The sequence below is a fragment of the Adiantum capillus-veneris genome, chromosome 23, assembly GCF_014529385.1.
Source record: "Adiantum capillus-veneris isolate H3 chromosome 23, ASM1452938v2, whole genome shotgun sequence".
In the NCBI taxonomy this organism is placed as follows: domain Eukaryota; kingdom Viridiplantae; phylum Streptophyta; class Polypodiopsida; order Polypodiales; family Pteridaceae; genus Adiantum; species Adiantum capillus-veneris.
The window spans coordinates 18,914,991-18,938,282 of NC_140953.1; the positions used below are offsets into that span (position 1 = coordinate 18,914,991).

The window sequence follows — 23,292 nt, forward strand, 5'->3', positions numbered from 1 at the left end:
CAGTCGATGAGAGTGCCGGTAGTGGTCAAATGAGTGTGGGCTGAGCTCTACAGTGATGGCTGCTCCTCTGGCTGCCCCATATCTAGTGAAAAGAAATCTGTAATGTGTCTTTGGGACTCTCTCTATCTCTCCCCAGTAAAGTGTCTCTATATCTGTGTAACTCAAGTAGATATAGCCCAAGACATCTCTAATCCTCATAAGACATGACCCTAGAGAAAGGACCGAAACCCTCTTTGAATAAGCAGTGGAAACGGCCCCGTATCTCATAGTACACTGTGCAACGACATATGTAATGTAGCTCTGTCTCTGGCTCTGTCACAACTCAGTGACGTGGCTGCCCAGTACACACAGACACCCTCTTGCAAGGACTCCCGGCTGGCTTGCTGAAATTGCTGACGTGACACTGCTGTATGGACAGGCCCGCAGAATCCGGTGCGAAATTCGGAAATGCTGACACGTAGCAGGCTGTACAGACATCCGCGATTTACGGCGCTGCTTTTGGGCAGTTTTGCGTGGGCTGCTTTTCTACGCAAAGAGGAGGGGGGGGGGGGGGGGGGGGGGGGGGGGGGGGGGGGGGGGGGAGAGAGAGAGAGAGAGAGAGAGAGAGAGAGAGAGAGAGAGAGAGAGAGAGTTATATTAACGTCTTCAAAAGGCCAGAATGACCTATGAGACCAAACTGATACAAAAGTGGTGAATCTGTTACAATGTCTAGGTACCTTAGTACTGAAGTACTAAGTGTGAAAAGTGTGAAATTTAAATGTGAAACTAAATACAAAGTATAAATAAACTTCTTAGGATCATTCTGGGTGTCTAGCTAGAATGCTTCTAATCCTTTGTTGTAGTCTCCTCCGGTGAAGTGTGCTTCTGCATCTTGGTCGTGGTCGTCTCGATTTCCTAAGCTCAATTGCTCTGTCATTTAGGGTGCCTTTGGTATGAATGTGGGTACTCCTTTGTGTTGGCTGCTGGCCTCTTGCTTCCCCTTCCACTCCTGCTTCTCTCGATCCGAAGAAGTCTGTGATCTGCCTCTGAGGCTGTAGTGCTCTTTGTCTTCTCATTAGATTATCCCTGTGCCGATGTAGTTCCAGTAGGTACAAGCCTAAGCATCTTTGATCTTGGTATTGCATGATTCTATCTAGAGGTCCAAAGCCTTCTTTAAAGAGGCAGTGAAAACGCCCACGTATCTCGTAGTATACTGTGCAGTGGCATATATAGTGTAATTCTGTCTCCGGCTCCATTCCGCATAACTTGCAAATTCTGCTCTCAGGTGGGATTCCCCTAAATCTGCCAAATTCAATTTCCAACTGGTGTGAGGATGTACGAATCTGACCAATAGCACATCTCACCCCATGAGACAGGTGGGTATCCATGTAACTCGGGCGAATCACAAATCCATCTTCAAATAGTTGTAGGAAGTTTTCTTTGTAGTCGGCCATCTTCGTGCCCTATTCTTGTGTAGGGTCTACCCATGTCCTCTTAGTATCCAACTGTATAAGATCCTGTCGGATGATTTTATTAATCTCCTTTCGTGTAATTGCCAGTGATGGAGCCTCGAGAGTATTGGAAGGGGGGCAATCTTTCCATACTGAACCCGTGTCTCTGAAACCACGAGGACACTTGCGCATACCAGCATGATGTATCCCCTTTCATTGCCAATCGTCGAGAGGATTCGAGGGCCAGTCTAGTATATCGGCCATTATTTGTATCCCACAAACCATGTATAAAGGACACTGATCTGGTAAGAGCTTCAATTTCTATCGGAGGGGCCGCTAGTTCCGCTCGGGTAATCGCATGTGGTACGGAGGCCTTGGCTCTAATCATTCGGGAAATCATAGATACCAAAGGTCTCTCCATTGACTTCCAATTATCCTGATCCACAGATGGTCCCCAAATCTGGACCCCATAAAGCATAGCCGAAGCCACCACAGTATCAAAGAGCCAAAGTTTTGTTCGTGGTTCCTGAAACTGCACTTGTGAACACATCCTCTCCAACCCTCCCAGGGCTGCAGAGGCTCTGGATAATCTAGCATCCGCTGCTTTCTTAAGAGTAAACTTCGGTCCTGCAAATACCACCCCAAGGTATGTGTATGCATCTGTGTACTCTACTGTATCCTAGCCATATGCAAATGTAGGTGCCGATCTCCTAACCCACTGCGGTGTGGTGTTAAACACCATAACTTTGGTTTTACCCAAGTTTACCGACAGTCCACTGTCCTCCGCGAATTTATGCAAAGCATCTAGCTTCCTCTGCATTCCATCTGGTGATTCTGCTATCAATACAATATCATCTGCATACAACAGCAACGGGATCCATGACCCTACAAGTTGAGCACCTCTGTCACCTTCTCTATCAATGTAATCTGATACTTCATCTATGTACATACCAAATAAAGTTGGGGACAGTGGGCATCCTTGCTTTACTCCAACGGTGGAGTGAACAATGTCGGAATCCCCTTCTGGAGTACGTACATAACCAGTTACTGATCCGTATAAGGCCATGATCCCCCAAATAATCTCCTTGGGGACCCCTAACTCTTGCATCCTGCGCATCAATCTGGCCCTTGGTACTGTATCAAAAGCTTTCCGAAAATCCACAAAGCAACAATACATTCTTCTCCCATTTGCTCTTCCTTCTTCAATAATGGCTCTGAGCGTAAGAATATGATCTAAAGTGGAATAACCCCTTCTGAATCCAGCTTGTCCCGTTGCCCTTATGCCCTAATTCTCTGCCCATCTACTCAATTTTTGTTCAAGAATGGATGCATACAGTCGGGTCAAAGTGTGACCTACCATAATGGTACGGTAGTTCCCGGGTATCATAGGATCCCCTGACTTGAAAATAGGTACGATAGTAGATCAGTTCCAAGATTCAGGGAATCCTTCACACATGACCCGATTAAACAGACGAGCAAGGACTTCTGAAAGTAGATCCCTAGCATGGATCAGATGTTCTGCTACTAAACCATCATGATTATATGCTCTTCTTGTCTTCATCTTATCAATGGCTTTTCCCACCATTTCCGTAGTAAAGAAAGTACTAGTAGCAGGGCATGGCTCTAGTGGATCTGGTAATGGAGGCTGTCTAGATACCATATATAATGATGTTACATATTGACCCCATATCTCAGGAGAAGTAATCGTCGGAGGCGGTGAGTGCTCGTGAAATAAGCGCCATGCCTCATGTGAGTCCTGACTCAAGAAGAGCTGATATAAATCCTTCTCCAGTTTGGCTAAAAATGCCCTTTTCTTGCGACGTACTATACGCCGAAGAGCAATCCGAGACTGCTTATATGTGATGGTCCCAAGTGTAAGCTCTTTCTGGACCTGGGTTCTCGTCTCTCTGCATTCCTCGTCATACCAGCTGTTTTGAGGCATGTTCCCAGCTCCTCTCTTCTGATCAGGTTGAGTATGTGGGTATGCCTCTTGTGCTGCTCCATGTAGTATCTTTGTTAATTGAGAAGTAATCTCCTCTACAGTATATACTGGCTCGGCTGTCCACATCCTATTATAGATCTTTTCCACATAGACTGAATAAGTTTCTGGCGTGAAAATGTATCTTGTGTGTGTCTTCTTCCTTTGTACTTGAGAGGCATTGTATTGGAAGGAGATTGATAAGGTCAATAGAGCATGATCCACTGCAATCCCAACCGGTCTGGGTCCCACCTTAAATTCCTTGATACTAGAAATAAAGCTTGGTGAAGTCATGACATAATCCACTGTACTGGCCCCATGCCTGTGCGGGAAGCATGTGAATCCCCCCGATAACGGGAAATTCTCTAGACCATTAAGTATGGCCAAACCATGTATAGTTGCCATCTCCATGAGATGTCTCCCATATTCAGTGTGTTCTTTATCCTGTGAGTTTCTAGTAAGCCCCCTCTGTGATAAATCCACTTCTGCAAGCATTTCCTCAGAAGTATCATAGAATACTGCTTGAGAGTTGGCCATTCTGGCATTAAAGTCTCCTAAGAGAACGATGTCTCCATCTCTAGAGAACTCCCATATGTCATTATTCAATATGGAGAAAGGGGATTGTCCTTTAGGTGAGGAGTAGACTGAGGTATTCAGAGGGAAGTAGCATATAGCGATGTATAGAAATCTACCTGTCTCGGCTCTCATTCTCACCCACATATACCTTGCTTGCTCATCTTTCCTGATAATCTGTAGTAGTGGTTTCAGCTCCTCTTTAAATAAGACTGCTACTCCTCCTGAACCCCGGCTACCCTGTAGAGATCTCTTGTCTGGTCGACCAGCTGTTTCCCATAAATAACCCTTCACATGTGGCATACGCTGTCTCGGTATCTAGTGTGTCTCTGAGTAGAAAACTATGTCTCTATCCCTAAAGCTGTCTTCAAAGGCACCTACATCTAGCCTATATGATCCATTACAATTCCACGCCGCTATCTGTAGCGTCGTCCCATAGGTCTCGCACCGTCATGCTGAGCGCTTTTCCAAAACCACTACTTTCCCTCCTCTATAAAAGGCGATTTTTCCCTTTTCTCGTGCAGCCCTGATCTCTGGCATCAACTCTTGCATGTGTGCCACTTGTGCCAATGTAAGGTCATCTCCCAGGAAAATACCGGTTTTCTTAAGAGTTGGCCTCTTCTTTAGAAATTCTTTCCTTATTTCTATATTCGGGAAGCAGAGAATAAGTGCCCTATCCTTTACGTTTCCCTTCTCATCGATTCCTTTCTTGCCCACTCTCCATGCACTCGTGTGAGTGGGCTCTGAGATGCCCATGTGTTGGAGCAGTTCCTTCACTTCTTCATCTACATTCTCTTTGTCTTTGACTCCTGTTACCCGCACATGCAGAGCCCGAGTCTTCCTTTTCTACTCTTCCTCAATTGTCATATTAATAATGGTGGAGGTAGGTGTGGTCTCGGGCATCTGGGTCTGCCCTTTCTTCGCATCCTCAATCCATTTCTCTGCTTCATCAACCTTTTCTTGTGTCTTAAAGAGACGTTCCGCCCATGAAGATGCCGTTTTCGATTTCTGTTCATCTCCTTCCCGTAGAGCTTTCATTTGATCCTTCATGTCCTCAAGCTCCTTGAGCACCGAAGGTTGGTCGTCTCCCTTCTCCTTAGTTGTAGATTTGCAGGCCACAAGTTCTCCTTTTAGCTCCTCGATTATTGCATCTTTTTCCCTCATGTGCTTTTCCATATTTGTTCTCCATGCTTCGAAACTTGCTACTGCCTCATCGAGTTTCTTTTGCATAACGCATTCTGTTACATTTACTTCGGCCCTGATTAGGTTTCGTAATTCTGTTTTCAAGATCTGAATCTCCTCATTTTGTATCCCCCGAGTCTCTCCCCTTAGTTCTCTCATCATGTCTCCATACATGGAGTTCCTGTAGCTCTCCGCGCTCGCGTGCATTTCCTTCCTGATGTCATCTCTCATGTAGTTTAGCTCTGATTTGAGCATCATCTGGACCTTCTCCATCATTAGTTCATCACGTACCTTCGACGTTTTCCCCACTCGTAATGATCCTGGTGATAGTACAGTATCTCTGTTTCTCCGCTTAAATGTGGCTGTTGTTTTTTTTGGGGTGGTGTAGCTATCTACACCCGGCCCTTCCTCTTCGGTAAGCGGATCCATCGAACCCACCCCGCAAATGTGGGGTAGGGTACTAAGGTAAGGGACCGAGAATAAGGCAAACTTTAAAAGTTTATTTTAAAGCTTAAAAGCCTTTGAACTTTAAGAGTTTATTTCAAGGCTTAGAAAACCTTTAAACTTTAACGTAGGAAATGTAAGACCTCCTACGCGTAGGTAAAGGAGGGCTGCCGAGGACCTTCTACGCGTAGGTAAAGGAGAGGTGCCGAGGACATTCTACGCATAGGGAATCACGGAGTACCACGTCTCCTGGGTGAGCCCGCTGCCTCACTGAGAGAGAGAGAGAGAGAGAGAGAGAGTCCTCGCGATGGGACCGCAGCAGCTCCTCGCCATGGGGCTGCCTGCATGGACGTCCTGCTGTATTGCTCCCTCCCCAAACCGCGCGCACTGCCTGCTGTGACTCTACACCAGTGTGCGCTGCTAGGAGGAGGACGACATCAGCCACCTGCACGCTCGTCCCTGCTGTTGTGCCTGCGCGTTCTCTTGCAGTTGCACCTGCTGCTGCTCTAGGCTCCCCCTCTGCTGCGCCTGCACCTGAGAGAGTGAGAGAGAGAGAGAGAGAGAGAGAGAGAGAGAGAGAGAGAGAGAGAGAGAGAGAGAGAGAGAGCTAAAAGCTCTGCTTTATTTACTAGAAAAAGAGAGAGAGCTTGTGAGAGACAGAGAGCTTTTGCTTTATTGGCAAGGCTTTTGATTTTCAGCTTTTGGGGTGTCACGTGCACATCTAACCCTATGTGTAGGGCGGCTGTGAGACTGGAGCAGGAGGAGGTGAGGAAGCAGGGCCAGAAGGGGGGGAGGGGGGGGGAGGGGGGGACCCGTTGAGGATGGAGGGCAAGGTGGAGGGAAAGAGGGAGACGGGGGAGGGGGGGGAGCGGGAGCGAGGGGGAACGAGGGGGGAGGAGGGGGGGGGGTTTGTCGAGGGTGCGGCTGAGGTGGAGGCTGGAGCAGGGACCTCGTCCTGCGGAAGAGGGTCAAATCGGTTCCCCATGGGAAGCCACTGCTGTTGGGCAGGAGCCTGAGGACCACTCTGAGTGCTAGGCTGGCGCGATGGCCCCTGCCTACGTCGACCACGAACCTGTTGCCAACCCTCCTCTGCTTGAGCCCCAAGCTCGAAGGGTGGCTCTGCCTGTGTACTCTGTGGCTGTGCCTGCTGCTGCTGGCCAGCCTTTGAGGGCTAGGGCTGGGCCTGTGGTGCAGGTTGGGGTCTCCTCCGTGGACAGGCCTTCGCGAAATGGCCCATCTGTCGACAAATGAAGCACTGATTCGGGAGGCCCGAATACTCCACGCTCTGTCGGAACCAACCCCCACTCACCCAAGGAAGTAAGATGACCTTTGAGAGAGTCTAGGTGTCCCTAACCAGAACACGTACCGAGGGAATGCCGGCCGCCTTGGCAGCTACGGAGGCTGCCGTGCGAGGTGTCTTCAGGACAGTCTCAATCGCTAAGCCTATCCTGGACAAAAGTGGTAGGTACTCCCTCCTCAAACCAGGAAAGCATGCGGAGATGAGTAGATCTGCCTCCTCTACCAGAACATCTGAAGCTGGGTCAAAACCATGTCTCCACTGTCGAAAGTGGGCTCGAATTGCTCGGATGGTCAAGGGGCTCATGGCGATGACCTTGGACGCCATCTCGGAGGTCTCAAACTCGATCTGATAGTAGCCTCGTCCAAGGAACTGAACGTCCAAGATCTTGTCCACCTCTGCGAGAAGGCAGCGGAAGAGTGCCAGAGATTGAGTCCTCTGCACATATTTAAAGGCCCTTGGCCTATGAAAAGCAGTTACATCAAAAGCTGCAAACTCAAAAGCATTTGGCCCAAAAGCTGGTGCTGAAAATCAGCCGAAATCCGTACAGGTGCCACTTCAGTATGTCAACGTAACTTACGGGATTCCGTACTGTCTACCACGTCATCAGCTGTTACATAATAGTGTGTGTGTGTGTGTGTGTGTGTGTGTGTGTGTGTGTGTGTGTGTGTGTGTGTGTGTGTGTGTGTGTGTGAGATCCTGTAAGCACTTGCGCCCCATCGGAGGGGTCCCATAAGTTGGTGGGAACTTCTTAAAAAATAGGCCACTCGGCAAGACTTTGCAAATTGGTAAAACTTCTTCTGCTGCTTCTAGGGTTTAGGCCCCTCGGCCAAGATTTGCAAGTTGGCTCCGTTCTTCAGTCGCTTGACAGTCAGCAGTTTGTGATAGCATGTGGTGCCCGTGCTCGTGACAGTGGTATCGGAGCTTTAGGCGTGTGCTTTTTTGAAAGCATACCGGTCCTACCAAAGAGGAGACAGAGCAAGGTGGCGCTTCCAAAGTATACTGGAAATTTTATTAAGGAATCTTCGTGGCCCGACGTCGGACTTATTAGCCACTCCCACCCTTACTTCATCGCGCATCGGGGGCACTCCCGTCTTCATCGCTCTATCTTACAAGGCATAAGCCATAAAGGTCACTTGCAAGAGAAGGATCAAGGATTTATTTATTTTTTTCAAGTCGCTGTTTTTCTCAGAGGCAATGCCATGCAGTGGTGGATGTCTATAGCCACCAAGCCACACACTCCAAGGACTTGGCAAGCTTTCAAGAAAAAAATTTGTCCGAACTTATAGGCCTTCAAACATCTTTCTTTAGAGTGCAGCTTCTGGCAGAGTGGGGTATCTTGAAATGCTTGCCACAAAAACCCTAGCAAATTATAACTTGAAATTTCTCGACATCTCTCAGCAGGTGTCTCTTCTCGAGCCGAAAACCTTGGAGATCCAGTGTGATTGGTATATCTTGGGGCTACCATCATTGCCACGAGAACATTGTCTATCGAGGCCTGTTTCGACTTATGGACCATGCTACAATAGGTTACAACCTTATGGAAGAAATATAACCCTAATTTTGGTGCAGGTTTCAGGACGGAAGCCCTATCGACTTTCAAGCTCAACTGATGTCAAGAATGCTTTTTCAATTTGATTTAGCAGTTTTCTGAGTTCTGTTTGAAAACTTGTTTGGTGATCTTGTTTGGAATTTGTTTGAAATGGATGGTATCTGTTTTGAACCTGTCTTGGTGTCGATTTGAACTGTTTGACTATGGTTTTAATATTGGTTTCAATACTTGGTGATTTACTTCCGGGTGGAGTAGTGAGAAATGTTGTTTTGGTATTGTCTGAACCTCGGAACGACGTAGATGGGATGTTTGGGGAGCGTTTCGTTGTATGCTTGAAACCTCGGAACGACGCAAACGGGGTGTCTGGGGAGCGTTTCGTTGTATGCTGGAAAACCTCCGAACGAAGCAGACGGGATGTCTGGGGAGCGTTTGGTTGTATGCTTGAACCTCCAAGCGATGCAGTTGCGGTCTGGGGAGGGTTTGATCGCATCAATCCTCTAAGTTCATGGCCAGGACCTTTTTTAAGTTATTTGCGAGGGGAGTGAGGAGGTAGTCGTTGAGTAGCTTCATACCGCAAACCGTCTATCTCGAGGGAGTGCTTAGCGGCGATGTTCGTTGTGTCTTGTAACATGCATATGTGGAGCATTTGTGTTGCATTGTGATGTGCTAACCACTGAATATTCCTAATTGGATGAAATTGCTTCGGTATGTAACTTTAGTGCATCAAGACACTTGTTAGAGATCAGTGCGGTTTGGGTGTGATAACTAATTTTACTACGCCGAATATCAAGACCTCCGATCTGGAATGAGACTTCTTATTGGATGTGATTTTTCCAGGAAGCCAACGACCCAAGATATCAAGAACTCCAATCTGGAATGAGAAAACTGATTGTCCCTCGGAATGACCCTCGGAAATTTTTTAGCTAACTTGAGTTGTTTTTTAGATATGCTGACGATTACTTTCTTTCAAGAAGGGGGGATGTCACAAACTGCTGATGTGTCAAGCCACTAAAGAACAGAGCCAACCTGCAGATCCCAACCGAAGGGCCCCAACCCTAGAAGCAGCCGAAGAAGTAGAAGCAGAAGATGAAGAAATAGGAGAAGAAGTTTTACCAACTTGCAAAGTCTTGACGAGTGGCCTACTTTTAAAGAAGAGTTCCCATCAACTTATGGGACCCCGTCCGATGGGACCCACGGAACCTAAAGCATAAAATAAAGGCGAAAAAAGTTGACGACGTGGCTGCTATACGGAACCGCTGCAAAACGCACTAGCATGTTGATGCGGCACGCTGTACGGACAATCCCGCGATTCGCGTTAACAGTGCTACGTGACACCTATACTGATTTCTGTAATTTACGCTGGCAGCTTTTTACGCCAGCTTTTGGACCAGTTGCTTTTGAGTTTATACTATATAGCTTTTCATGTAAACTGTTTTTGGGAGGCCAAGGGCCTTAAAATATGAACCAAGGGCTCATTCTCTAGCACTCTTCAAGGAGAAGGTGCACAGTGCAAGTACCGGCATTCTACTGAGTTCAAGCAATATAAAGGAATACCAAAAAGGGTGCCAAGGTTTGGGGCCAGTGCTCTCTCGGGGTGGAACTCCGCCACTCCCCGTCTCGTGTGTCGTGCATCTCTTTCAGTTCAGTGTTATTTGCAGTGCTTAAAGTTGTTCAGTCTGTTCTTTTCCGCTGGCACGTGGTGCCTGTCGGGAGGGGGGGTTCGGGGTTCATTATTCACTGCATAGTAACAAGAATCGTTGTTTCAATTGTCTCAAAACGCAACGCCATTTCTTGACCATGTCGGCCATTACAAAACGGCATATTGAAACTTTTTTTTAAGTAAAAAGGCTAAAATGTGCATCCCTCTTTTGATATGAAAACACATTTCCTTTTGTTAGGCGTGTGGTAATTTTCAAATGTATGTTTCTATGCCTAAACTCTCTCTAACTTCTGGTTTCTGAAGGCATTTGTGTCGTATGTGTGCATCATCACAACATAGTGACAAGAATCACCTTTTCAATCAGCCCGAAGCGCGACGCCATTTCTTGACCGTGTCGGCCATTACAAAACGGCATTTTGGAACTTTTTTTTTTATACAATCGAGGCCACTAGGCCCCAAAACACAGACACGCACACATCCCTTTATAAGATCAGCAAAGCCTGACTTTACGAATTTAAGAAGGGCTAAAACACTTACAAAAGACAAGTGAATGGATAAGAAGTAAGACTACACCATTAAAATTAATTGATTCATTTCAAAAAAAAAAAACAAAACAAAAGAGCGCTCACCTAAAAATGTTTTGAGAAAAAACCTAGGCATAATAAATAGGAGAAGCTTACTTCACTAACACTTTGAACAAGTAAAGAAATCACAACAAGGAAAAGACAGCACAAAGGCTAAATTCCTCCAACTCAAATCCAATACAACACCACAAACAAAAGATAAGAGAGCAAATCCTAGAATCCTGATAAAGCTAAAGACCAAAATGAGAATCTACAACGTATTGGCCTAAAAGAGGCAATACTTGACCAAATTGATACAATGTTGAAAACTTGACAACATGCGATAAGCCAAATAGGGGACGGCATAGGTGGGACACCAGACACAATCAATGCCTCTAGGTGCGAGCACGCGCACACAAACACCACCAAACAGGGGCATCGAGGAGATGCACTCTCTGCTGACGCAGCATCCCTAGGAAGTAGCAGCAATCTTCTCATATGACACCACTGCAACCCTTTCATACCACTCTCGTTTCAGTTGAAAGATTGAAAGTGTAAAGACATTACACGAAACAAAGTGTTTCTCTTGCACGCAAGCCCTCTTTATACAAAGAGGCTGAAGAATCATCACCGAAAGAGCTATGCCCCATTATAGAACCCTGCCCTAGCAGGAATAAAGGTGTCGTGTAATAAGTTACTACCCCCTTTCTCCAACAGGCAAAACCTTTCAAACGTGCTCATTCAATAGATTAACTAACTGAAGAAGGAAAATCTATAAAACAAAGCCGTTTACAAAACTCCTTTAAACATTAAAATATGGAATAAATAAATCATATATCGCAAAAGTGACTTTTGCATAGACATAAGCAGTGGCATGTCCATAGCCGTAAGTGTCAACATTGAAACTGACGTTAATCACATTTCCTCTGTTATTCATATCTATTTCCTGATTGCCCTCTTACTAATTTGTAACCAACGTTTGGTTGCAACCAACGTCGAAATAAGCAGCACTGTTATTGTACTGTACCATGCTGTTTAATTGATTTTGTGGAAAAGAGTTATGTATAAAATCGAAATCCCCTAAAGAACTCAAAGTGTACATGAGAAACACAACAGCATGAGTTGCTCTTGTGCACAGGGTACTCTTCCGTTGAATTGCATAAACTTGTTCAGTTTAAACCACAATCCTTTCCATGTCTTATCAGAAAACAGCCTTAGCAAGGAAAAGATTAAAACATGGTAACAAACAGGCTCTTAACATTGTATTCCTTACATGTTCTTCTTGCACCTTGCTCAAATAGAACATCTGAAACTATTGACGTCGGCGATGACTCCAAGATTATGCGCTCTCCTGAGCAGATACAAATAGACAACCAAGTAATATGAGATGGAACAGTTCCATTTTGTATTACACTAATATCAGTGACTTCACCCATGGGAAAAAGGGAAATTATTTATCTATAGCTCATACAACAAGCAATGCAATGAAGAGCAGAAAGCTATACTTGTCATTCCAGAAGTTACTTCATAAATGTCAAACAACGACTTAAATTTTAAAAAAGCTAAAACTGTCAGAATAGGTGGCGGAAATGCAATGAAGACATGGACTGGCCTCGGATCCAACGGACACCTCGACTCCAATCTGACTCGACTTCAATAAGATCCTCTAATACTAGTGAACACCTGCAATGCCACATACATATACAAGGCAAATGTGGAGAAGAAAGATCACTGACGTAGAAAGAGACAGGACGTCTGAGAATGAGAGAGAGAGAGAGAGGCTCACCATGTTGACAACAAACTGCAAATACAAGTGACCAACATGGGTACAACAATAACATGCTCTGAGAGCATAGATCCGGTGCAACTTGTCACAAGTGAGCTGATGTGGCATGGCCTATTGGGCCCCTGTAAAGTCAAAAGTGAAGGCCGAACAAAAGACTCACGTAAACAAGGCTGCTGACGTGGCTCTGCAAATCGCACCACGTTTCACAGGCTGCAACGTGGCACTCCGTACGAATGCTATGCAGGCAAGTTGGCGCAGCTCTAGAGACTCCTCGTTTTGGCCAGTGAAAAGCTAGCTGGGGTGCCCATGTAAAGTTTATAAGCAAATCAAGGGCCTCACCTCTAGCAAATTAGCTTGGGAGCACTGCCAAGAGAGGACCCTCGGCCATTGTACCTTTTTTATTTTTGCAAAAAAAGATCCTTCGATTAGTTAATAAACTGCCCAAAGGCTACAAAACAACCTTTGCAAGAGAGGGCTACAACGGAAACATGGGGAGACTCCCAATGAGGAAACAAAGTATGTACAGTGAGGGCTAGATCACGAGATGGGAAGAGGAAAGAGGCACACTGGTGGCCGGTAGTGCCATCTAGGCACGCCCTGAACCATGGTGAAGAAAGGCCCTAGGTGCCAAAGTAGCAAAAAAGCCTCTCCACGCTCCCGCATGCGGTCGGAGCTGCTCTGGAGTCTCTCAAATTGACCCCTAAGTGTATGGACCAGCTCCAACCAAATGTCACGAACAGTCTCTACCGGTGGGACAGGGCGAGACTCGAAGATGCGAAAGCAACAGGCACGCCAGATAAACCAAAGTGTCGGTCATTGTACTTTGTGAACCATCAATAAAGAAAGAAATACCGATAGGGGCGTCAAAATTTGGAGCCAATGTATCTACAAGCGGACTCTCTCTCTCTCTCTCTCTCTCTCTCTCTCTCTCTCTCTCTCTCTCTCTCTCTCTCTCTCTCTCTCTCTCTCTTCAAGTTCAGTTGTTGCAATTTATGTTCATATCTTGCTATTGATTTCTTGCTTGGGTGTCCAAGCCTATTCAAAGTGAAGGCCATACAAGAGGCACATGTAAACAAGGTTGTTGATGTGGCTCCACAAATCGCACCACGTTTTACAGGCTTCCATGTGGCAATCCGTACAGACGCTATGCAGGCAAGTTGGCACAGCTTGTCAAGGCTCCGACTTTTGGCCAACGAAAAGCTAACTAAGGCACGGCGCCCAGTTTAGGGGCCCTCATGAATAGTTTATAAGCAAAGCAAGAGCCTCACCTTCGACATTAGCTTGGGAGCACTACCGACAGAGGACCCTCATCCATTATACTTTGTTGAAAGAAAGAAATACCAAAAGGGATGCCAGTCTTTGGGGCTAGTGCATCTGTGTAAGGTGCAGCGGAAGTGAATGTTGAACTTTGCTCAAGATTAATGCTCCGAACTATGCTCAAAGGTTCCTTTTACTTCCGGAAGGGAGAGCCTTCCGTTCCTTTAGTGAGAGAGTGCAATGATCACAAACAAAGTGAATGACTCTGTGAATGAAGGTGCTGAGAGAGAGAGAGAGAGAGAGAGAGAGAGAGAGAGAGAAGAATACGACACCTGAAGGTCTCAAACCCTCCTCCAAGGGACCCTCTCTCTACGGCGAGAGAGGTCTATGCTATTGATTGCACAAATCTGGTACAATGGTGTTGATGCAAAGTTCTTGATACTATGATGCAATGATGGTCTAAGACGATGACAACGGCAACGGCGAAGGCGACGAAGATGCTGACGGCTGATGGCTGAAAACGTTGTCTTCAGAGGCTGAAAACGCTGCTGAATCTGGGCTGAAAACACTATCGTTGCGGGGCAAAACGCTGGACTGCAGGGCTGAAAAACGATAGATTTGCTGGCTGAAAAACGCTGGACTTGCTAGCTGAAAAACGCTGATGCAGGCTGGCTGAAAACGTTGGAGTAGACAACAGATGCACTGGCGCTGAATGCTGAAATCCCTGACGCTAGGGCTGAAGATGCTTATGGAAACGCTGGTCTTGCTGAGGGTCTTGCTGAGGAGAAACACTAGAGGGCCTGCTGCAGAGTCTACCTATGCTCTCTTGGTTTCTTCTGCTTCTACTGAGTGACTACCACGTTTCTTTTATATTAACTTAGAAAATTTGCCCTACCTAGTTTCCCAACAAAGTCACTTATTAATAATAAGTGGAAAATGGATAAAATAGGGAAAATGGGTTCTGTGCACTATAAAATGCTCATGATGGTTACTTACTGTAATGTTGACGATCATGTTGTGTGCAACCAAAGGATATGCAACTACTCTAAGTGCCTGGACATGCACGGCCTGCGCACAGGCTCACAAAGGTGCCAGAACATTTCCTAAGCTGACCTGAACCTTAGACCTGAAGTAGCTTGTCCACATGCACATAGGGTTAGATGTGCACGTGACATCCCCTCCTTTGCAAAGTGAGGTACAGGTACCAAACTGTATGGCGTTGAGGGAGATCGCCAACAATGTCTGGAATCTTGGGAAGGACTCTTCGTCGGCCCACTCTGATGTGTGGGTCGTGCGATACTTGAACTTCATAAAGATCTGCAATGCTTCCTTCTTTGGGCCGCGCCGAAAGCGACACAAAGGGATCTATTGTGGCTTCATGGTCCAAGTTCGGCTATGGTTGTGCATCTACCTTCTTCAAGAATCTCTGAGGAGGAAAATTCCTAAAGCCACATCTTCCGTTATGTATCCTCCTAAAATTTCTTGTGCGGCTTTTCCATATGGGGTGAGCTTTGGTTTAGCAGGTGTGTTAGCTTTACTCTTAGATTCATTTTGAGTGTTCTTTTCCGAAAGACTAAAGGAAGATAGACTAGAAGAGTTACCATTCTTACCGTTCTAAGGAGTCTAAGAGGTATTGTGAGAAGACTTGTTCTACTTAGGCTTTCTCTTGTTGTGCTTCATCTCCTGCGCGAGAGCAATCGCTACCGCCTTGTTGAGATCGACGGGGTCGAAGACTTCGACATCAAACCTGATATAGTCGTCCAACCCGAAAATAAAAGCCTCTTTGAGCTTCGCATAAGATTTGCGTAATTGGGTGCCAAGCTGCAAAACACGGTTAGAAAAGGAAAGGACATGACTGGGGTACCATTTTGCTTGAGATTGTGCCAATCTTCCTTTGATCGCCCTAGGTACTGAGGTGGCAAGAACTGCACCTTGAGCTTGTCTTGGAAGTTGGCCCAATTGAAAGAAAAAGACACGCCTTCCTTGGCTTCCTCTAGGTGCACGGCCAACTGCTCCTCTTGCCACGCTTGATACCAATTAATGGCATCAGCGGCAAGATACATGGCTGCCGTCAAAACTTTGTTATTTCCTGTCTTCTTAGTTGTCGCAAAATAAGCATTAAATTGATGCAACCAAGAATGAATAACATTAGCATCCATCTTACCGTCATACTTATTGCATGTCAACTTCTCAGTGACGGGGTTGTTGGAATCCGCTTCTCGATCTGTACTACCTGATAATTCTTTGAGTGGCTCGGACTTCGAGGTGAGTACCTGTAGGAACAACTCTTGCATGCGTTGGTCTCTCTGCGCCTCACGTTCTGATTCCAAGACCGCTACCAATGCTTTATGAACAACCGTGCTACATCTTGTGCTCTGACTGTGGCCTTACAAGGAATCAACATGCAAAACTTGCTAAAACGATCCACAATTGTCAAACATTGAGTGTTCCTGGAATGCAAACTAGGTGGAAGGTTAGTCACAAAATCCATGGAAATATCCTGAAAAGGTCCATCGGGAATAGGCAACGGAAGCAAGAGGCCTTGCTGCTTACCCCGAGGAGCTTTTACCTTTTGACAAATAGTGCACTGTGTGACATGACGAAACACATTCTTCTGCATTTTAGGCCAATAAAAGATTCTTTCTATTTTTTCCAGAGTGGTGTTCATTCCCATGTGCCCACATGTGAGAGAGTCATGTGCATCGTGCATTATGGTTGTCCTGACATGCAATATGGTTGTCCTGAGAGAGGGCACCACATATAGACGGTGACGAAACCATCACGAATGAGATAGTTGCTAGGCCCTTGGGAAGCAAGAGCCTGCAACCATTGCTTACCAAACTCGAAATCTACGTACTGATTCTTCATGCTGTCGAAAGACACATCCTGAAGAGAAACTGTGGATCTTGACTCGAGAGCCAAGATCTGTCCTTTGCGACTTAACGTATCTGCAACAGGGTTAGCTTTTCCAGGCACATACTCAATCAAACCTCCAAATTGCTCAAAAAATTGTGACCACCGTGCTTGGCGATCACTCCAATGTGCACTAGGCATAGACTGGAGCCACTTGAGAGCTTGGTGATCTCTGCGAACTGTGAACTCTCTACCATACAAAAAATGCTTCCAATGCTTAAGAGAGTGAATGACAGACAACAGTTCTTTATCATAAACTGAATAGTTCTTTTCTGCACTATTCAGCTTTCGACTAAGGAAAGCAACCGGACGACCATGCTACTGAAGCACTGCGCCTATGGCGACATTGCTCGCATTCGTCCATAACTCAAAAGGGTCATCCCAAGAGGCAAGGATACGACACGGCGCTTCTGTCACTGCAACCTTGAGAGCTGCGAAAGCCTCAACGGCTGCTTCGGATAAATCCACGCGCTGTCGGCGAGTCTTTACCCCTTTAAAAACATCATGGGTGCGACAATGCGGGCAAAATTCTCTATGTGCGACTATATGCTTGACATAAACCAAGAAAAGAACACGCATCATAAGCAGTTTTGGGCAAATCCCAATCACGTACCTCTTCCACCTTCGCGGGATTTAGCTTGACGCCTTCTGCAAAAATGATATAACCCAGATAAGTGACTTCAGTGAGAAAAAACTCAGATTTCTTAGCTGCAATGTACCGCTGACACTCATCCAAACGGGTTAATACCCTTTCTACATCCTTTTCATGTTGTTCCCACGATGCAGAAAAAATGAGAATATCATCTAGAAAACTGAACACACATACACCAACCATATCACCAAAATGGCCTACCATGAGACGGTTAAATGTACCCACGGCACCTGTCAATCCAAAAGGCATAACTACATACTCCTATTGCCCTCTCTCTGTGCGAAAAGTGGTCTTGTAGATGTCGCCTTTGAATACCCTTACCTGATGGTATCCACTTTTGAGATCGACCTTACTTAATATCTTTGCCCCATTGGGCCTATCGAGGATATACTCAATGCGAAGCATCGGAAACTTGTTCTTGACGGTCATCTTGTTCAATGCCCTGTAATCAACACACAAACGAGACGAACCATCCTCCTTGCGGACAAACAAAATAGGAGCGGCAATAGGACTTATACTAGAACAAATGAATCCTCTGGCCACCAACTCCGTGAGTTGCCGCTCTAACTCTTCTTCATGTGTCTTGTTCAAACGGTAGGGAGCCTTACTGACCGGCTGTGCCCCCTCCGTAAGCTCGACGCAATAGTCCTCCAGCTGCTCGGGTGGGAGATGGCATGGAAGATCATCGTGCAAAAAGAGATGCTTAAACTTGGTAAACAAAGCAGAATACCTGTCTGGAGCCTGAATACTCTGGGTAACTGGAGAGGCATAGATGAATGCGGCTTGTGCTCCTCGTCATAATTCACATTTCGCCTGCACGTGAGAAATGAGAGGCAAAGAATGCAGACCCTCCTCACCACGAATGATCATGGGAAAGTCACTTTTGGCATTTAAAATGAGAGTATTGTCCGCCCAAAATGAGAGGGTTATGGTCACGAAACCATCTGATGCCCAAAAGCATCACATCCTGAGAGAGGAGAGACAACAAATTTCCCACAGTAGACAGCTTGTTGAACTGTAAACAACACATCAAGGCACTCTTGCGTGATGAGAGTCCATACCGAGAGCGAAGCCCGACACCTCAAGAGGAGATGACTGACTAACCTCTAGGTGGGCTCTCTCTACAAGAGGCACTAATCACATCATGCATACTGTCTGAATCAAACAATATGACAAAACGCTGACCCTTCACATGACCATAACACTTCAAGAGAGACTCATCGATGTGTGTGTCAGAAACATATAAAGATTCAGATTGGTTCATTAGAGAGCTTGTGGTAGCTGCAGGTTCCTTAGGTTCTTTAGGTGGGGTTGTCTTAAGACAAGCCGCTTTAATGTGACCCTTGACGTGACATTGATAACAACGACCTTCCTTAGCATAAATGACTTGTCTTCTACCATTATGTATCCTCCTATAATTCCTTTTGCGGCTTTTTCATCCGGGGTTAGCTTAGGTTTAGCAAGTGTTTTAGCTTTACCCTTAGATTCATTTTGTGAGTTCTTTTCCGAAGAATCAGAGGAAGATTGGCTAGAAGAGTTACCATTCTTACCGTTCTGAGGGTTCTGAGGAGTCTGAGAGGTACTTTGAGAAGACTTGGTCTCCTTAGGCTTCCCCTTATTGTGATTCATCTCCTGTGCGAGAGCAATCGCTACCAACTTGTTGAGATCGATTGGATCGAGTACCTCGACATCATACTTAATATACTCGTCCAATCCAAAAAGGAATGCCTCCTTGCGCTCATCATCCGATTTGCGTAATTGGGTGCCGAGCTGCAAAACACGATTAGAGAAAGACATGATTGGCATACAACTTTACTTGAGGCTGCGTCAATCGTCCTTCAACCGTGCGAGGTACTGGGGTGGCATAAACCGCGCCTTGAGCTTGTCTTGGAGGTCGGCCCAATTGAAAGAAAGAGGCGCGCCTTCCTCGGCTTCCTCTAGGTGCGCAGTCAATTGTGCCTCTTGCTATGCGTGGTACCAATTAATGGCATCACCGGCAAGGTACATAGCTGTCGTCAAAACATTGCTATTTCCTTCCTTCTTAGTTATCGCAAAGAAAGCATAACCAAGAATGAATAATAGTAGCATCCATCTTACCATCATACTTACTGAACATCAACTTCTCAGTGACGGGGTTGTTGGACTCTGGAGTCCGAATCTGTGCTCGTGCTACTTGATGAACTACCAACCTCTTTGACCGGTTCGGACATCAAGGTGAGTACCTGCAGGACCAACTCTTGCATGCGTTGGTCTCTCTGTGCCTCACACTCTAACTCCAAGGCCGCTCTTTTGTCTTCGGCCGCCAAGCGCAAGCAATCGCTCACGCTTCAAGGCTAACCGTCTTTCTTTCCGCTCGCAATCCCTTTCTTTCTTCGCGCTCGCGATCCAAGATTGCTTTTCTTTCCTTAGCCGCATGCGCACTTGCTCACGCTCGCGATCCAAGGCTGCATGTTGCGCTTCTTGTTGTAACATCATGTCCATCATCGTCTTGACCAAAGCCTCCATAGGATTTGGTGTAAACCGTGGCGTAGATGGGGAAGGGGAGGGTCGGAAAAACCTCCTGGTGGGGAAAATTCTTCTTCGCCACCTCCATGCTCATCACCTTCACGAGAAGTATCCATTCCGCTTCGGGTGATGACCATACACTGAGTTCTTGGTACTTAAGTTCACGAGAAACTTGGGTTCTTGAGGTTTTTCTTTAGCTTGCAATCTGTGTTAGAGAAGGATCTTCTCTTATCCGAGCTCTACTCTTCCCTGCGGGGCGCACCCCTTGGCGGCCTTGCGCTCACACCAAGGTTGCTTTTTCCCACCTCACGTCGATTGGCCAGCCGATAAGTGCACGGTCCGCTCTCAATGAGTGAAAAAAGGAACAAGGGGAGACCGGACAAGCCCTTCTTTCTTGGGTTTCCTATCGCTCTTCAAAAACACAACTAGGAAACGACACGCCCAAGAGGATTTGGGTTACGTGCGACAGCAACAAGAAAAAAAAAAAAAAAAAAATCTTGTGGTTTTTTCTTTGAGTGATACAGAACACTGCCAAAGCTCTCATACCAATGTAAGACTCAGCGGAAGTGAATGTTGAGCTTTGCTCAAGATGAGTGCTCTGAACTGTGCTCAAGGGTTTCTTTGACTTACGGAAGGGAGAGCCTTTCGTTCCTTTAGTGAGAGGGTGCAAATGATCACAAACAAAGTGAATGACATTGTGAATGAAGGTGCTGAGACTGAGAGAGAGAGAGAGAGAGAGAGAGAGAGAAGAGAATACGACACCAGAATGTTGTTAAACCCTCCTCCAAGGGCCCCACTCTCGATGGCGAGAGAAGTCTATGCTATTGATTGCACAAATCTGGTATAGAGGTGCTAATGCAAGTTCATGATGCAATGATGACCTAAGTCAAAGGAGACGACGGCGACGACGCTGACGACGGCTGGCTGAAAACGCTAACTTCAGGGACTGAAAACACTGATATGTCTGGCTGAAAACGCTGGATTCCTCCTGCTGAAAACACTGGTTCAATCTGCTTAAAAAACGCTGGTTTCAGTAGGGCTGAAAACGCTGTGATTGGCTGCTGAAAAGCACTGGCTTTGCTGATGTAAAATGCTGGTTTTGCTGATGTAAACGCTGGTTTGCTGATGTCTTGCTGAGGAGGAACTATAAAGGGCTTGCTTGCTATAGGTTGTACCTATGCTCTCTTGGTTTCTTCTGCTTCTCTAGGTGACTGCCAGGTTTCTTTTATATTAACTTAGCAAATTTGCCCTACCCAGTTTCCCAACAAAGTCACTTATTAATAATAAGTGAAAAATGGTAAAAATAGGGAAAATGGGTCCTATGCACCGTAAATTGCTCATGATGGCTACTGATTGTCATGTTGATAATCATGTTGTGTGCAACCACAGGATATGCAACTACTCTAGGTGCCTGGACATGCACAGCCTGCGAACAGACTCACAAAGGTGCCAGAACACTTCGTAAGCTGACCTAAACCCTAGACATGAAGTAGCTTGTCCACATGCACATAGGGTTAGATATGCACGTGACTTCGTGCGCCCGCCTTGTGACAGTGGTATCAGAGCTTCAGGCGTGTGCTTTTTTGAAAGCATACCAATCCCACCAAAGAGCGGACAGAGCAAGGTGGCGCTTCCAAAGTTTACTAGAAATTTTATTAAGAAATCTTCGTGCACCCACCTTGTGACAGTGGTATCAAAGCATGTGCTTTTCTAAAAGCATACCAGTCCCACCAAAGAGCAGACAGAGCAAGGTGGCGCTTCCAAAATTTACTCGAAATTTTATTAAGGAATCTTCGTGCGCCCGCCTTGTGACAATGGTATCAGAGCTTCAGGCGTGTGCTTTTCTGAAAGCATACGGGTCCCACCAAAGAGCAGACAGAGCAAGGTGGCGCTTCCAAAGTTTACTAGAAATTTTATTAAAGAATCTTCGTGCGCCCGCCTTGTGGCTGTGGTATCAAAGCTTCAGGCGTGTGCTTTTTTGAAAGCATACCGGTCCCACCAAAGAGCAGACAAAGCAAGGTGGCACTTCCAAAGTTTGCTGGAAATTTTATTAAAAGATCTTCGTGCGCCCGCCTTGTGACAATGGTATCAGAGCTTCAGGCGTGTGCTTTTTTGAAAGCATAACGGTCCCACCAAAGAGTAGACAGAGCAAGGTGGTGCTTCCAAAGTTTACTGGAAATTTTATTAAGGAATCTTCGTGCCCCGACGCCAGACTTATTAGCCACTACTACCCTTACTTCATCGCACATCGGGCGCGCTTCCGTCTTCATCGCTCTATCTTAAAGATCACTTGCAAGAGAAGGATCAAGATTTGTTTCGAGTTGTTGATTTTCTCAGATGAAGTGATGGATATCTATAGCTACCAAGCCACACACTCCAAGGACTTGGCAAGCTTTCAAGAAATTTTTTTTGCACGAAGTTATATGGTTTATGTCATCTTCCTTCGGAGTGCAACTTCTGGCGGTATCCTGAGATGCTTGCCATGCAAACCCTAGCAGATTATAACTTGAAATTTCTCGACATCTCTCAGTAGATGTCTCTTCACGAGCTGATGACCTTGGAGGTCCAGTGTAATTGCTATCACTTGGGACCATCACCGCTAGAGGAAGACTGTTTGTCCGAGAGCTGATGGACCATGCTGTGGTCGGCTACGACATTATGGAAGGAATCTAACCTGAATTTTTGGTGCAGGTTTGAGGATGGAAAGTCAATCGACTTTTTGAGCTCGACTGATGTTGAGATTGCTTTTTAAGTTTGAATTTTGTTTCAAAATCTGTTTAAGAACTTGTTTGGTGATCCTGTTTGGAATTTGTTTGAAATGGATGGTATCTGTTTTGAACCTATCTTGGTGCCGATTTGAAATGTTTTAATACTAGTTTCAATGATTGGTGATTTTACTCCCGGGTGGAGTACTGAGAAATGCTTTTCTGGTATTGTTTGAACCTCAGAACAACGCATACGGGATGTCTCGGAAGCATTTCGTTGTATGCTTGAAAACCTCGGATTGACGCAGACAGGATGTCTGGGGAGCATTTCATTGTATGCTGGAAAACCTCCGAATGACGCAGACAAGATGTCTAGGGAGCGTTCGATTGTATGCTTGAATCTCCAAGCGATGCAGGCTACGGTCTAGGGAACGTTTGGTTGTACCAATCCTCTGAATTCATGGCCTAAATCTTTTTAGGTTATTTGCAGGGGGAGTGACAAGGTAGTCGTTGAGTAGCTTCATACCGTAGACCGTTTGTTTCGGGGAAGTGCTCAGCGGTGCTGTTCGTTGTGTCTTGTAACATGCATATGTGAGCATTTGTGTTGCATTGTGATGTGCCAACCACTGAATATTCCTTATTGGATGAGATACTTCTGGGAAGTCAACGACCCACGATATCAAGAGTTCCGATCTGGAATGAGACTCCTTATTGGATGAGATTCTTTTGGGAAGTCGACGACCCAGGAAATCAAGAGCTCCGATTTGGATTGAGAAACTGATTGTTCCTCTGATT

General features: G+C 45.9%; 1 protein-coding gene across 3 annotated transcripts in view; it reads right to left on the reverse strand.

Annotated features, from left to right (window-relative positions):
- Positions 1 to 23,292, reverse strand: part of LOC147427482 (immunoglobulin) — an 86,689-nt gene that overhangs the window by 38,455 nt on the left and 24,942 nt on the right. For all 3 annotated transcript variants that reach the window (XM_086497710.1, XM_086497711.1, XM_086497712.1), the window contains exon 2: positions 11,953 to 12,030. In XM_086497710.1, coding sequence (XP_086353836.1) covers positions 11,953 to 12,030 — 78 coding nt within the window. The remainder of the gene's footprint in view (positions 1 to 11,952; positions 12,031 to 23,292) is intronic.